Source organism: Mustelus asterias, chromosome 18 (genome assembly GCF_964213995.1).
Source record: "Mustelus asterias chromosome 18, sMusAst1.hap1.1, whole genome shotgun sequence".
Classification (NCBI taxonomy): Eukaryota; Metazoa; Chordata; class Chondrichthyes; order Carcharhiniformes; family Triakidae; genus Mustelus; species Mustelus asterias.
In genome coordinates this window covers 32353643-32369684 of record NC_135818.1, presented here as the reverse complement: position 1 = coordinate 32369684, position 16042 = coordinate 32353643, and the positions used below count along the sequence as shown (strand labels likewise).

At 45.4% G+C, this 16042-nt stretch overlaps 1 protein-coding gene across 1 annotated transcript in view; it reads right to left on the bottom strand.

Annotated features, from left to right (window-relative positions):
* Positions 1 to 16042, bottom strand: part of scfd1 (sec1 family domain containing 1) — a 451124-nt gene that overhangs the window by 180751 nt on the left and 254331 nt on the right. The window contains exon 19 of the mRNA XM_078233262.1: positions 3697 to 3772. Coding sequence (XP_078089388.1) covers positions 3697 to 3772 — 76 coding nt within the window. The remainder of the gene's footprint in view (positions 1 to 3696; positions 3773 to 16042) is intronic.

The following is a 16042-nucleotide window of genomic DNA, read 5'->3' as shown; positions in this document are numbered from 1 at the left end:
CCCAGCACCCTAAACCTGTGTCCTCTCGTAGCAGACATTTCCACCCTGGGAAAAAGCCTCAGAGTCCACCCGATCTATGCCTCTCAACATCTTCTATACCTCTATTAGGTCTCCTCTCATCCTACGACTCTCCAAGGAGAAAAGGCCGAGCTCCCTCAGCCTATCCTCATAAGGCATGCCACTCAATCCAGGCAACATCCTTGTAAATCGCCTCTGCACCCTTTCAATCTTTTCCACATCCTTTCTGTAATGAGGCGACCAGAATTGAGCACGGTACTCCAAGTGGGGTCTGACGAGGGTCTTATATAGCTGCATCATTATCCCCGGACTCCTAAACTCAATCCCTCGATTGATAAAGGCCAGCACACCATACGCCTTCTTAACCACCTCCTCCACCTGCGGGGCCGATTTTAGAGTCCTACGGACCCGGACCCCAAGGTCCTTCTGATCCTCTACAGTACTAAGAGTCTTTCCCTTTATATTGTACTCCTTCATCCCATTTGACCAACCAAAATGGACCACTACGCATTTATCTGGGTTGAAGTCCATCTGCCACTTCTCCGCCCAGTCTTGCATCCTATCTATGTCTCTCTGTAACTTCTGACATCCCTCCAGACTATCCACAACCCCACCAACCTTCGTGTCGTCGGCAAACTTACCAACCCATCCCTCCACTTCCTCATCCAGGTCATTTATGAAAATGACAAACAGCAAGGGTCCCAGAACAGATCCATGGAGCACACCACTGGTGACCGACCTCCATTTAGAAAAAGACCCATCTATACCCACCCTCTGCCTCCTTTGGTCAAGCCAGTTCTGGATCCACAGGGCAGCAGCCCCTTGGATCCCATGCCCTCTCACTTTTTCTGGAAGCCTTGCATGGGGGACCTTATCGAACGCTTTGCTAAAATCCATATAAACCACATCTACCGCTTTCCCTTCGTCAATGTGTGTAGTCACATTTTTGAAGAACTCCACCAGGCTCGTAAGGCACGATCTGCCTTTGACAAAGCCATGCTGAGTATTCTTGAGCATACTAAACCTCTCCAAATGCTCATAAATCTTGTCCCTCAGGATCCTCTCCATCAGCTTACCAACCACTGAGGTTAGACTCACCGGTCGGTAATTTCCTAGGCTATCCTTATTCCCCTTCTTGAAAATAGGAACCACATCCGCAATCGTCCAATCCTCCGGCACCTCTCCCGTCTCCATCGACGACGCAAAGATCATCGCCAGAGGCTCTGCAATCTCTTCCCTCTTCTCCCACAGTAACCTGGGGTACATCCCATCCGGACCCGGCGACTTATCTATCTTGATGCCATTCAAAGATTCCAGCACAACCTCTGGATGTACAACAGTACATCCATCCATGTCCTTCTCCTCTGTGAAAACCGAGGCAAAATACTCATTAAGCACCTCTGCCATTTCTACTGGTTCCGTACTGATTTTCCCGCCTTCACCTTTTATAGGCCCTATTCCTTCACGTCTCATCCTTTTACTCTTCACATATTTATAGAATGCCTTAGGGTTTTCCTTAATTCTACTTGCCAAGGCCTTCTCGTGACCCCTTCTGGCTCTCCTAATTTCCTTCTTTCGTCCCTTCCTACAAGCCGTATACTCATCATAGAATCATCATAGAAACCCTACAGTACAGAAGGAGGCCATTCGGCCCATCGAGTCCGCACCGACCACAATCCCACCCAGGCCCTACCCCCACATATTTACCCACTAATCCCTCTAACCTACGCACCTCAGGACTCTAAGGGGCAATTTTTAACCTGGCCAAACAACCTAACCCGCACATCTTTGGACTGTGGGAGGAAACCGGAGCACCCGGAGGAAACCCACGCAGACACGAGGAGAATGTGCAAACTCCACACAGACAGTGACCCGAGCCGGGAATCGAACCAGGGACCCTGGAGCTGTGAAGCAGCAGTGCTAACCACTGTGCTACCGTGCCGCCCTAGATCCCTATCTTCGCCAAGCTCTCTGAACCTTTTGTAAGCTTTCCTTTTCTTCTCGACTAGGTCCCGCACAGCTTTCGTGCACCACGGTTCCTTTAACCTACCAACTCCTCCCTGTCTGCTCGGAACATTGTCCTGTAGAACCCTAGACAGACATTCCTTGAAAAACTGCCACATCTCTTCAGTAGATTTCCCCGAGAATACCTCCTTCCAATTTACTCCTCTAATTTGCTGCCTTATGTCTTCATATTTCCCCTTACTCCATATAAACGTTTTCCTAGCTTGCCTGATCCTCTCTTTTTCCAATGCAAGCATAAAGGAGATAGAGTTATGTTGCTACATTTTAGGATTTCTGATAATGCTGCTATAAAAGACCTTGCGGAGTACTACTAACTTATTCTTGGACGTTCATAGCTTCAGAATCATGAAGCCATTTATGGCAAAGGAGGTCATCATTTGGCCCATCAAGCCCATGCCATCTGACAGTTGAACTTGAAGACGTGATTTAGATGATCTTGTTTGGTTGGTCATCATTTGAAAGCTTGTAAAAGCATGTGTATGTGAATATTCAGTTCCAGTCAAAGGGGGCTGTTAATTTTCAAGTCACATCATCAAGAAATCATCATACAAAATTATCACATCATCATACAATGACCTGTAAGACCCACAGATTATATATGGAAACAACTGACTTCAATATATTTGAGAAGGCATCTATGACAAATCTAAATCCCAAATAGCATTTGGCACCAAAACCTCCAATACAAATGGAACTCTCATTTTTCCTAATCGCAATCTAACCAAATGAAACAATCTGTTCAAATCACTCCTGCACAGGGAGAGTACAATAAAAATGCGACTCTTCTCCTGCCGACTCTACCTACTTCAAAAGCTGTATGTCAAAGTACTTGACTGAAAATTCCATGGGCAGTTTCATCTCCAAATTCTACTGGATATGCATCTGGCGTGAACATGCTGTTCGTTCTTCATAGTGATGGTGCTTCCAGAATCATGTGAGACAGGTACATCAGGATTTTGGTGCAGAAATAATGAAGTTATATGGCAGCATATGTTCAAGACAGAATGATGTGACACTTGGAAGTGATGGTGCTGTTTTTGACCTTCCTGATGGAGTGGGGAATTGCACTGAAAGTAAACATAGTGAATTGCTGCTATGCGCCCTTTGGCTACAAGACATTGAAGAATCCAGTGACACCTTGTCAATGCAGAGGACAGTTTTGTCCTGGATGATGTTAAGCTTCCTGAGGAAATTTGGCCAAACATTTACAACAATCTTAACAATTGCCAAACAAAAATGGAAACAAGAAACTCTCAAAAACCCAGAAAACAGTCAGGAATACAGTTTTGCAACAAAATTTGTTGCATGCTGATTGTTGACTGAGCTGAAGTGACCTCAGGAAATAAATATTGTTATCCATGAGTGCAATAGCTGTAAAATAATTACTCAAATCAACAACTTGAAGAGCTGCCATTGTTTATCCTGATATTAATTGTTTATTGATCATGCTACAGGAGTTGAAGTTCTGATGCACAGGCATTTTTATGATACACACTTGAAGTGTTTTGGTTGTGTTAGCAGGAAACAAGACACATCTGCATTTCAAAGCTTTCAAATCTGATCAAGTCTAGATTATTTTTCTGTGATCCAAGATTAGTTTGATTCTAACGTGTAATTGTTTTGTGCTTAGAGTAACTAACCCTAGATACTTACCTGTTGCTTCAATACCAAATTCTTCACTCCTTCCATTACAAATTGCGATCCAGTATTCATTACGCGTGAAAGCAGACTGGAAAAAATGAAACAGGACTTTATAATGCACTCATTCTTCAGCAATCTGTCAATCAAAACTTTGTTAGGCTACCAATTATATCAGTTATTTGCAGAGCAAAGGTGTGAATTGCGATTTTCCACATTTGCAAATATCATGGACGTAATTTTTCTTAGCTTAGGAAAATTCTGAAATATCCTACTTGTTTTTCCTTGTGGGTGATCAGTACATGATGACCTGGGTTTGACTCCCGGCTCGGGTCACTGTCTGTGCGGAGTTTGCACATTCTCCCCGTGTCCGTGTGGGTTTCCTCCGGGTGCTCCGGTTTCCTCCCACAGTCCAAAGATGTGCGGGTTAGGTTGATTGGCCATGCTAAATTGCCCCTTAGAGTCCCGGGATGCGTAGGTTAGAGGGATTAGTGGGTAAATATGAGGGTTAGAGAGATTAGCAGGTAAATATGTAGGGATATGGGGATAGGGCCTGGGTGGGATTGTTGTCGGTGCAGACTCAATGGGCCGAATGGTCTCTTTCTGCACTACAGGGTTTCTATGGTTTTTACATAACAAAAGATCTGTTGTAATCCAGGAGATGCTTTCAATTATACAACCAGAGGTTTCTCTGTACAAACATTCCAACCATTGATATTTGTCTGGTTACTTCACATTTTGAAAGACAGCCACAGTGTAATGAGTTAAGTCTTCTGGTGTGATTTTCTGGAAGTAATATAACTTTATCTTTGTACTGCACTTAAAAAATGACTTTATATATTCATGCAGAAGTTGTGATAGACGCTATGAAAAGGCATTTTTTTCCAATCAATGTTTTATCAGTACACAAAAATTCATTAATTTATGTGTTTCCTTGCTGTCACAAAATTGGGCATGCAGGTTAAGTCACCATATTCCATGATACACACAAATGATATCTGTTTGGGGACATGTTACTGACCCACACAAGCCTCATCAGACAGGCAAAACAAAATTTAATTGGTCCCACACTTGTGGTTTTCTTGTCAAACTTCTTATTCATCTGAAACTGTGCAGCAGCATGCCATACACTTGCTTCTCAAAGATTGGTACAATTTGTTAACTGTCGGTGTTTCAAAAAAATGTATTGCTCAATTTTATTTTCATGTGGTGGAATCATTTCTGTCACTATTTGGGCTCTATTTCTTCTGAATTTCAGAACTTCAATTTCTATCTTGGTTTCTTATGACCATTTATATGCAGCTGCTATCACGCACGTAGAAATCAAATGGGCAGGGTGTCAATTCCTTTATGGATCTCAATGACACTCCTAGATTTTCAGGCTGAAGGGACAAAGGCTGGTGTATTTATAGTGTTCTATATGCACCCACTATTACCCTACAATTGTATTCTGAAACTCAGAAGGCTGTAATTTGACATCAGGAGAAAACAGATTTTAGTATTTATAACTTCTGTTGACTTAAATGGAAATGAAATTGGAGTGGGATGTAAAGAGCTGGCCAATCTGCTGCTGTCTGGTAGCAAAAGTGAGAATTCACTCCAGAAAGTTCCTCCAATGAACATATTCATATGAATGGGGACAGTGACATGGTGGTAATGTTACTGGACTAAAGATTAAAGGCCCAGGCTAATACTAATTTAAATTGAATTAATTAATCTATAATTAAAAGCTAGACTCAGTAGTCATGAAAACTATTGAATTGTTGTAAATACCCATTGGTTCACTAATGCCTTTTAAAGGAGGAAGTCTGCTATCCTTACCTGGTCTGGCCTGCTTGTGACTCCAGACCCAAACAATGTGGCTGACTCTGTGTGGAGTTTGCACATTCTCTCAGTGTTTGCGTGGGTTTCCTCCCACAATCCAAAAATGTGTGGGTTAGGTTGATTGACCATGTTAAATTGACCCATAGTGTCTGGGGGATTGGCAGGGTGAATATATGGGGTTACGGGAAAAGGGCCTGGGTGGGATTGTGGTCGGTGCAGACTCGATGGGCCGAACGGCCTCCTTCTGCACTGTAGAGATTCTATGGAATTAAGGGCTATGGTGAGAGGCAGGGAAGTGGAGCTGAGTCCACGAAAAGATCAGCCATGATCTTATTGACTGGCGGAGCAGGCTCGAGGAGCCAGATGGCCTACTCGAAGTTCTTATATTCCTATAATCTATAAAAAGTGAGTGTGAAGTGGTACGATCTGCTCTTCAGCAACTTTTAGTAGTTAAATCAAAATACCTCCCTGACAGGCTCTCTCTAAAATTAATTTATTTATCTAACTATCGGTGAGTATGTTAATTAAACTATTAACAAACCAAATAAAACATGATTCTAATGGAATGCTGTTCCAATAAATACAATTCCCACCCATTAACAAAAATATAATTTTAGTCACACTCTAAATTACAACTAAGTTTTGTGTCTTCTGGAATATTCTCGGCCTTCTCAGAGAGCAAGGCAATATGGGTAGAGTTCAAGAATAGGAAGGGTGCAGTCACAATGTTGGGGGTTTACTATAGACCTCCCAACAGCCAGTGGAAGACAGAGGAACGGCAATGTGAGCAGATTTTGGCAAGGTGTATAAGTTACAGGGTTGTTGTGGTGGGAGATTTAAACTTCCCCTATATTGATTGGGACTCACTTAGTGCTAGGGGCATGGATGGGGCAGAGTTTGTAAGGAGCATGCAGGAGGGCTTCTTGAAACAGTATGTAGATAGTCCAACTAGGGAAGCGGCTGTACTGGACCAGGTATTGGGGAATGAACCTGGCCAAGTGATCGACGTTTTAGTCAGGGAGCAGTTTGGGAACGGTGACCATAATTCAGTAAGCTTTAAGGTACTGATGGATAAAGATAGTGCAGTCCTCAAGTGAAGGTGCTAAATTGGGGGAAGGCTAATTACAACAATATTAGGCAGGAACTGAAGAATGTAGTTTGGGGGCAAATCAACGTCTGGCATGTGGGAGGCTTTCAAGTGTAAGTTGATAAGGATTCAGGACCGGCACATTCCTGTGAGGATGAAGGATAAGTATGGCAAGTTTTGGGAACCTTGGATATTGTGAGCCTAGTCTAATAGAAAAAGGAAGCATTTGTCAAGGCTAGGAGGCTAGGAACAAACAAAGCAAGAAACCAAAAGATAAAAGTCTGGCAGCATCTGTAAGGAGAGAAAAGAGCTGACATTTCGAGTCCAGATGACCCTTTGTCAAAGCTAAAAGGCATAGAAAGTGGAAGATATTTATACTGCAGGGTGAGGGAATGTAAGATGAGTCATAGCCATAGAAACCAGGTGAAAATACTGCTAATAGCTGTCCACGGAGAGAATAAAAGATGTGAATGGTCAAACGGTGGAGAAGCTGTTAGCTGTGACAAATGAAGATAGTTGGGGGGGGGGGGGGGTGTCGGGCGGATGGGACAGAGGTAGAATGTAGAAAAGGGGAAGCAGGTGGAGAAAAGGTAAGGGAAGGGGGATAAAGTAGGGAGAAAGAGTGGGGGGGGGGGGGGGGGAGGGAGGAAGAAAAATAAAGACAGACAATAAAGAAATAAAAAGTAGAGACCAATAAAAAAAATTAAACAAATAAAATGAAAACAAAGGGGTCGAGGTAGGGTAGAGCTAATCATCTGAAGTTGTTGAATTTGATGTTGAGACCGTAAGGCTGTAAAGTGCCTGGCCGGAAGATGAGATGCTGTTTCTCCAGTTTGCATTGAGCTTCACTGGAACATTGCAGCAAGCCAAGGACAGACATGTGGGCATGGGAGCAGGATTGTGTGTTAAAATGGCAAGCAATCGGAAGGTCAGGGTCCTGATTGCGCACAGACCGAAGGTGCTCAGCAAGGTGATCACCCAGTCTACACTTGGTCTCTCCGATACAGAGGAGACCACATTGGGCGCAGCGAATGCAATACACCAAATTGAAAAAGGTGCATGTGAAACGCTGCTTAACCTGGAATGAATGTTTTGGACCTTGGATGGTGAGCATAGAAGAGGTAAAGGGACAGGTGTTACACCTTCTGTGATTGCATGGGAAGGTGCCATGAGTAACGGGAGAGGTGTTGGGTATAGGGGAGGAGTGGACTCGGTTATCCCGGAGGGAACGGTCTCTGCAGAATGCTGACAGAGGGAGTGAAGGGAAGATGTGTTTGGTGGTGGCATCACTTTGGAGTTGGTGAAAATGGCGGAGGATTATGTTTTGCATGCAGAGGCTGGCGGGGTGAGAAATGTGTGAACAAGGGGGACTCTATCCTTGTTCTGGGAGAGAGGGGAGGGGGTGAGAGGTGGACTGCATGCTGTTGAGGGTCCTGTCGACAACTGTAAATGGGAATCCACGGTTGAGGAAAAAGGAGCACAAGTAATATTCCACATACCCCATAAAAAGACAAGTGTAGCTAGGACCCATTGCTACTCCTTTGATTTGGAGAAAATGGGAAGAGTTAAAGGAGAAGTTGAGAGATAGAACGAGTTCAGCCAAGATGAGAGTGGTGGAGGATGGGAATTGTTCAGGCTTCTTTTCAAGAAAGAAACAAAGAGCTCTCAGGCCATCCTGGTGTGGGATGGAGACATTGTAGAGAGATTGCACATCCATGGTGAATGGGAGGCGGTTAGGGCCTGCGACCTGGAAACTGTCAATATGATTCAGGGTATCAGAGGAATCCCGGATGTAGGTGGGGAGGGAATGGACCAAAGGAGTGAGGATGGAGTCAAGATAAGAGGAAATAAGTTCAGTGGGGCAGGAGCATGCTGACACAATGGGCCTACCAGGACAGTCCTTTTTGTGAATTTTGGGAAGTAGGTAGAAGCGGGTTGTCTGGCTGTCTCAATTTTTCTGCCCCCCCCCCAACCCCAATGTCCCAACGGCTGTTCCCAATGAAAAGATCAAGGGCAGGTAATTGTACCAGTGGGGGTGTCCAAATGGAGGCAGAATGTTGGAGGCACGTGAAAGGATCTGTGGAACAGGGGGGAGGACTCTTGCCCAAAGAAGTGGGCACGGAGATGAAGGTGACATCATGTTGAGCCCGGAATTCATTGAGGTGGGTAAGGGTACAAAGCCGAGTCCTTTGCTTAGAAAAGCACGCTCAGCCTCAGAAGGTGGAGGGTATGGTGAAAACACAGCAAGAGCTGGGGCTAAAAGAGATGGAGTTCAAGGGATTGGGACTGGTGGAGGGCCTGGGATGGGCAGTGGTGTTGCTAAGTTGCTGAAGCTTGCGTTCCTTTACATCGGCAAGAAACAGGAAAAGTTTTTTGTTAAGACGTCGAATGATGCGAAAGATGAAATGAAACTGGGGACAGGGACAGCTTTGAGAGAGTAAGGCAGTATTGCTGGAGAGAAATGTCGAGTGTCTTCATGTGGCGACACATGGAACTGAGTGTGGCTTTCAGGATGTGGCGAGAACAGCAGTTTGAAGAGTGTTGTATATTCTGGAGGTAGCTGTAATCCTGGAGGTTACATGCGGGGTGGAATTTGAGTTGAAATCCACGTGGGGTAAGTCGGAGACGAAGACAGTCACTGAGGAAGGAAATTTGACTCTGGAAGAGAGTCGAGGTAGCCAGGGAGAGGGTTGGCCCATTCAAGGACAAGGGAGGGATCTATGCATGGAGCCAGAGGAAATGGGCAAGGTATTAAATGAGTACTTTGCGTCAGTATTCACCAAAGAGAAGGACTTGGTGGATGATGAGTCTGGAAAAGGGTGTGTAGATAGTTTGGGTCATGTTGAGATCAAAAAGGTGGTGGTATTGGGGTTCTTGAGAAACATTAAGGCAGAAAAGTCCCCAAGGGACCCCAGAATACTGAGAGATGCAAGGGGGGGAATTGCTGGGACCTTGAGAGAAATCTTTGTATCCTCACTGGGGAAGGTACAGTAAGAAGTCTCACAACACCAGGTTAAAGTCCAACAGGTTTATTTGGTAGCACAAGCCACAAGCTTCGGAGCACTGCCCTTCATCAGGTGAGTGAGAGTTGTGTTGACAAACAGGGCAAATAGACACAAACTCAATTTACAAGATAATGGTTGGAATGCAAATCTTTACAGGTAATCAAGTCTTAAAGGTGCAGACAATGTGAGTGGAGAGAGGGTTAAGCACAGGTTAAAGAGATGTGTATTGTCTCCAGCCAGGACAGTTAGTGAGATTTTGCAAGCCCAGGCAAGTCGTGGGGGTTACAGATAGTGTGACATGAACCCAAGATCCTGGTTGAGGCCGTCCTCATGTGTGCGGAACTTGGCTATCAGTTTGTGCTCAGTGATTCTGTGTTGTCGTGTGTCGTGCAGGCCGTCTTGGAGAACACTTACCCGAAGATCAGAGGCTGAATGCCCGGGGCTGCTGAAGTGTTCCGCAACAGGAAGAAAAAAACCCGGCTTTGTCCAAGACAGATCATGCCTGACGAGCCTAATTGAATTTTTTGAAGATGTAACTAGACACATAGACGAGGGAAGAGCGGTAGATGTAGTTTATATGGATTTCAGCAAGGCGTTTGATAAGGTGCCCCATGCAAGGCTTATTGAGAAAGTGAAGGGGCATGGGATACAAGGGGACGTTGCTTTGTGGATTCAGAACTGGCTTGCCCACAGAAAGCAGAGTGGTTGTAGATGGGTCTTTTTCAGCATGGAGGTCGGTTACCAGTGGAGTGCCCCAGCGATCTGTTCTGGGACCCTTGCTCTTTGTGATTTTTATAAATGACCTGGATGAGAAAGTGGAGGGATGGGTTGGCAAGTTTGCTGATGACACAAAGGTTGGTGGTGTTGTGGATAGTGTAGAGGGATGTCAGCAGTTGCAACAAGACATATAGATAAGATGCAAGACCGAGCGGAGAAGTGGCAGATGGACTTCAACCCAGATAAGTGTGCGGTGGTTCATTTTGGCAGGTCGAATAGGATGAAAGAATATAATATTAAGGGTAAGACGCTTGGCAATGTGGAAGATCAGGAGGATCTTGGGGTCCGGGTTCAAAGGACACTCAAAACCGCGTCGCAGGTAGAGGCTGTAATTAAGAGGGAGTGTGGAATACTGGCCTTCATCAATAGAGGAATTGAGTTTAGAAATCGGGAGGTAATGCTGCAGCTGTATAGGACCCTGGTCAGACCCCACCTGGAGTACTGTGCCCAGTTCTGGTCGCCTCATTACAGAAAGGATGTGGAAGCCATAGAAAGGGTGCAGAGGAGATTTTCAAGGATGTTGCCTGAATTAGATGGCATGCCTTATGAGGATAGGTTGAGAGAGCCCAGGTCTGTTCTCCTTGGAGAGGCGAAGGATGAGAGGTGACCTGATAGAGGTGTATAAGATGTTGAGAGGTATTGATAGTGGATTCTCAGAGACTTTTACCCAGGGCTGGAATGGTTGCCACAAGAGATCACAGGTTTAGGGTGCTGGGGAGTAGGTACAGAGGTGATGTTAGGGGTAAGTTTTTCACTCAGAGGGTGGTGGGTGTGTGGAATCGGCTGCCGGTAGTGGTGGTGGAGGCGGATTCGATAGCGACTTTTAAGAGACTTTTGGATAAGTTTATGGAAGTTAGTAAGATAGAGGGTTATAGGTAAGCCTAGGGACATGTTCGGCGCAACTTGTGGGCCGAAGGGCCTGTTTGTGCTGTAGCTTTTCTATGTTCTAGGAAGAGAACACTCCTGCCTGGTGATTGTTGAGCGATGTTCATTCATCCATTGTTGTAGCGTCTGCATGGTCTCCCCAGTGTACCATGCTTCGGGACATTCTTTCCTGCAGCATATCACGTAGACAATGTTGGCCGAGTTGCAAGAGTATGTACCGTGTACCTGGTGTTCTCACGTGAGATGATAGCATCCGTGTCGATGATCCGGCATGTCTTGTAGAGGTTGCTGTGGCAGGGTTGTGTGGTGTCGTGGTCATTGTTCTCCTGAAGGCTGGGAAGTTTGCTGCGGACAATGGTCTGTTTGAGGTTGTGCGGTTGTTTGAAGGCAAGAAATGGGGGTGTGGGGATGGCCTTGGTGAGATGTTCGTCTTCATCAGTGACATTTTGAAGGCTCCGGAGAAGATGTCGTAGCTTCTCCGCTCCGGGGAAGTACTGGACGACAAAGGGTACTATGGCCGCCGTGTCCCGTGTTTGTCTTCTGAGGAGGTCGGTGCGGTTTTTCACTGTGGCGCGTCGGAACTGTCGATCGATGAGTTGAGCGCCATATCCTGTTCTTATGAGGGCATCTTTCAACGTCTGGAGGTGTCTGTTGCGATTCTCCTCATCTGAGCAGATCCTGTGGATACAGAGGGCTTGTCCCTGGCTCTATATGGCAGCAATGCTAACCACTGTGCCACCGTGCCGTGGAAGGGTGCATTTCTGAATGGAGGGCTGTGACAAGTGGCGTTCCTCAGATCAGTGCTGGGACCTTTGCTGTTTGTATGATTTGGAGGAAAATGTGACTGGTTTGATTAGCAAGTTTGTGGGCGACACAAAGGTTGGTGGAATTGCGGATAGCAATGAGGGCCATCAGAGGATACAGCAGGATATAGATCGGTTGGAGACTTGGGCGGAGAGTTTGCAGGTGGAGTTTAATCTGGACAAATGTGAGGTAATGCAGTTTGGAAGTCTAATACAGATGGGAATTAAATGGCTAAACTCTTAAGAGCATTGATAGGGAGAGAGATTTGGGTGTACAGTTACACAGGTCACTGAAAGTGGCAACGCAGGTGGAGAAGGTAGCGAAGAAAGCATATGGCATGCTTACCCTCATTGGCCGGGGCATTGAGTTTAAAAATTGGCAAGTCATGTTGCAGCTTTAAAGAACCTTAGTTAGGTCACACTTGGAATATAGTGTTCAATTCTGGTCGCCACACTACCAGAAGGATGTGCAGGCTTTGGAGAGGGTACAGAAAAGATTTATCAGGAGGTTGTCTGGTATGGAGGATATTAGCTATGAGGAGAGGTTGGAGAAACTTGGTTTGTTCTCACTGGAATGACGGAGGTTGAGGGGCGACCTGATAAAAGTCTACAAGATTATGAGGGGCATAGACAGACTGGAGAGTCAGAAGCTTTTTCCCAGGGTGTAAGAGTCAATTACTAGGGGGCATAGGTTTATGGTGCGAGGACAAGGTTTAAAGGAGATGTACGAGGTGAGTTTTTTTTTACACAGAGGGTGGTGGGTGCCTGGAACTTGCTGTCAGGGGAGGTAGTGGAAGCAGATACGATCGTGACTTCTCAGGGGCATCTTGACAAATACACAAAAAGGATGGGAATAGAGGGATATGGTCCCCGGAAGAGTAGAGGGTTTTAGTTAAGTCGGGCAGCATGGTCGGTGCAGGCTTGGAGGCCGAAGGGCCTGTTCCTGCGCTGTAATTTTCTTTGATTCTTCTTTGCTATCTAGATGAGGCTTTGAGCTCATAGCTGTGAGCTGTGGCTGGTGGCAGTTGCTCTCCCTCTCTGTCACAGTGCCCCCTTCTTTTTATACCTGTGATGACTTATCAATATCGCCCACAATAGGATTGGTTCTTTGTTGCCAGAACCATCAGATTTAAATTTAATAGGTTCTTGGTACGTAAGTGCCTAATTCAAATTGATTGGCTGAATTTTTTTTAAAATTGAAAGCCTGTTGCCCTGGCAACACTGCTGCTTCGCCTTCCGATACAAATGTTTCATGTTGGGCACTCGATATGTACTTGCATTTTTTAAAACTTTCTAAGCACAGAAAAAGCACCACCTTTTAAAGGGACCATGCAATGTCTTTCCTTAGCATTCTACAATTTTACAAACACCAATCTACAATTACTCTACTCAACTTTGCAACACTATGCGAGTTCTCGACATTGACACTGGAATTCATGGCATCAGCGCAAACATGGGAAAGGAAACCTCTTGCTAATTGCCACTTTCTGCACTGCCTTAGCTAACGAATTAGAGTTCTACCATGCTGAATACCACTTGAAAGGAGCATGGTTGGCAGTAAGGTCACAGAATGTACTCCATGAGAAATATCAATTGTAGAATAGATAGGAAGGAACTTTTCCCCTTATTAGAATAATCAAATGACCAGGGGGCATAGATTTTACATAATGGGCAGGAGATTTAGAGGTGATTTGAGGAAAATCTTTTTCAGCCAGAGGATGGTGGAAATCTGGAACTCACTGCCTGAAAGAATGGTAGAGGTGGGAACCTCAACATTTAAGAAGCAGTTAGATGAGCACTTGAAGCATCATTGCATTAAAGGCTATGGAACAAGTGGTGGGAAATAGGATTAGAATAGATAGGTGCTTGATGGCTGATGCAGACATGATGGGCCGAAGGGCCTCTGTCTGTGCTGAAAAACTCCATGACCCTATCACAGTTAAACAACAAACAAGAGATTTTAGCTTCATGTTAACAAAGGTGCCTGCATGTCTTTAGGTAGCCACGATATGGAGATGCCGGCATTGGACTGGGGTGGGCACAGTAGGAAGTCTCACAACACCAGGTTAAAGTTCAACAAGTTTATTTGGAATCATGATCTTTCGGAGCGTTGCTCCTTCATCAGGTGAGTGACAACTCACCTGATAAAGGAGCAGCGCTCCGATAGCTCGTGATTCCAAATAAACCTGTTGGATTTTAACCTGGGGTTGAGAGACTTCTTACTGTCTTTAGATAGGTTTAAATTTCCTAAAGTGGCAACACAGATGGCCAAGGTGATTAAGAAGGCATATGGCATGCTTGCCGTCATAGGCTGGGACACTGAGTACAAGAGTTGGCAAATCATGTTACAGCTATATAAAACCTTGGTTAGGCTGCATTTGGAGTATTGCGTGGTCACCACACTACCAGAAGGACGTTTTGGAAGTTTTGGAGAGAGTGCAAAGAAGTTTCACCAAGGCGTTGCCTGGTCTCAAGGGTATTGACTATGAGGAGACATTGAATAAACTAGGATTGTTTTCACTGGAAAGACAGAGGCTGAAGGGAGACCTGATAGAGGTCTACAAAATTATTACAGTGTGGATAGTCAGAGGCTTTTTCCAAAGGTGGAAGTGTCAACTACAAGGGGACACAGGTTCAAGCTGAGAGGAGAAAAGTTTAAGGGAGATGTGCGGGGGTAAGCTTTTCACACAGCGGTGGGTGCCTGGAACGCGCTGCCAGAGGTGGTGGTGGAAGCAGACACATTAGCAACATTCAAGGGGCATCTGAATGGATACACGAATAGGGAGGGAATAGAGGATGTGGTCCAAGTAAGGGCAGGAGGTTTTTTTAGTTTAGTTAGGGCATCATGATTGGCACGGGCTTGCAGGGCCAAGGGGTCTGTCCCTGTATCGTATTTTTCATTGATCTTTCTTCTCGATGCCTGCATTGTAATGAGGCTTTATGACTTTTAAAGGAAACAGAGTTTAAAAAAGTAGGCTGTCCCTTAGCTACCAGGGGCCCATACAGAAAAGCAGAAGTAGCTAACGCAGTTTGAAAGAAGGTTACCGAGGATTAAGCAGCATTCCATGGGCACCGTCAGTACAGGCAGAACAGTACAGAGGGGCAGAAACAAATTCCCAGAAACCAAAGAAGTAAGTCCCGGAAACCAGGGAATGAAACAGAAGAGAGTCTGGGGAAGGCTGTGACATCAAATGAACAAAGAACAGGAATGTGGAAAAAAGGTTCTGCTCAGTGAGCTCAAGAGCAGAAAGAGAGGCTCCAAGTTAAAGATAGGGCGGCAAAGTGCAAACCTAAGGATGTCAAGCTTGCAAGAAGGCAGATAACCGAGGTGATCAAAATGTTGGTGACATCTCAATACAGCCTGTGAAGCAGTGGTGTTTAGTTGCCATGGCTCAGTACCCGAGAGGTTGTGTGGATGCTTGAATGCATGTTACGATCAGGGTAGCTGAATGCCAAAAGGAGAGATTGAAACTTTGGTGATGGATCCTTGGTGAAGGCATCTGAGAAAAAATGTTTTGGGAGAAGATTCCAAGGCATGTTCTTCCAGAGCAGAGATTGGAAACTCTTGTGTGAAAGTAAGAGTTCTAGTGAGACCAGTTGGCTCACAGTGTGACATGGGTCTAAAGTTTAAAAGTTTATTTATTAGTCACAAGTGAGCCTCACATTATCACTGCAATGAAGTTACTGTGAAATTCCCCGAGTCACCACAGTCCGGCGCCTGATCAGGTCAACGTCCCGAACCAGCATGTCTTTCAGACTGTGGGAGAAAACCGGAGCACCCGGAGAAAACCCTCATAGACACAGGGAGAATGTGCAAATTCCAAACAGACAGTGACCCAAGCTGGGAATCAAACCTGTGTCCCTGGCGCTGAGGCAGCAGTGCTAACCACTGTGCCACCGTGTCTGGGTGGGGAAAAGATAGAAACATGGAAGCAGGAGTAGGCCATTCGGCCGTTCAAGCCTGCTCTGCCATTCATTTT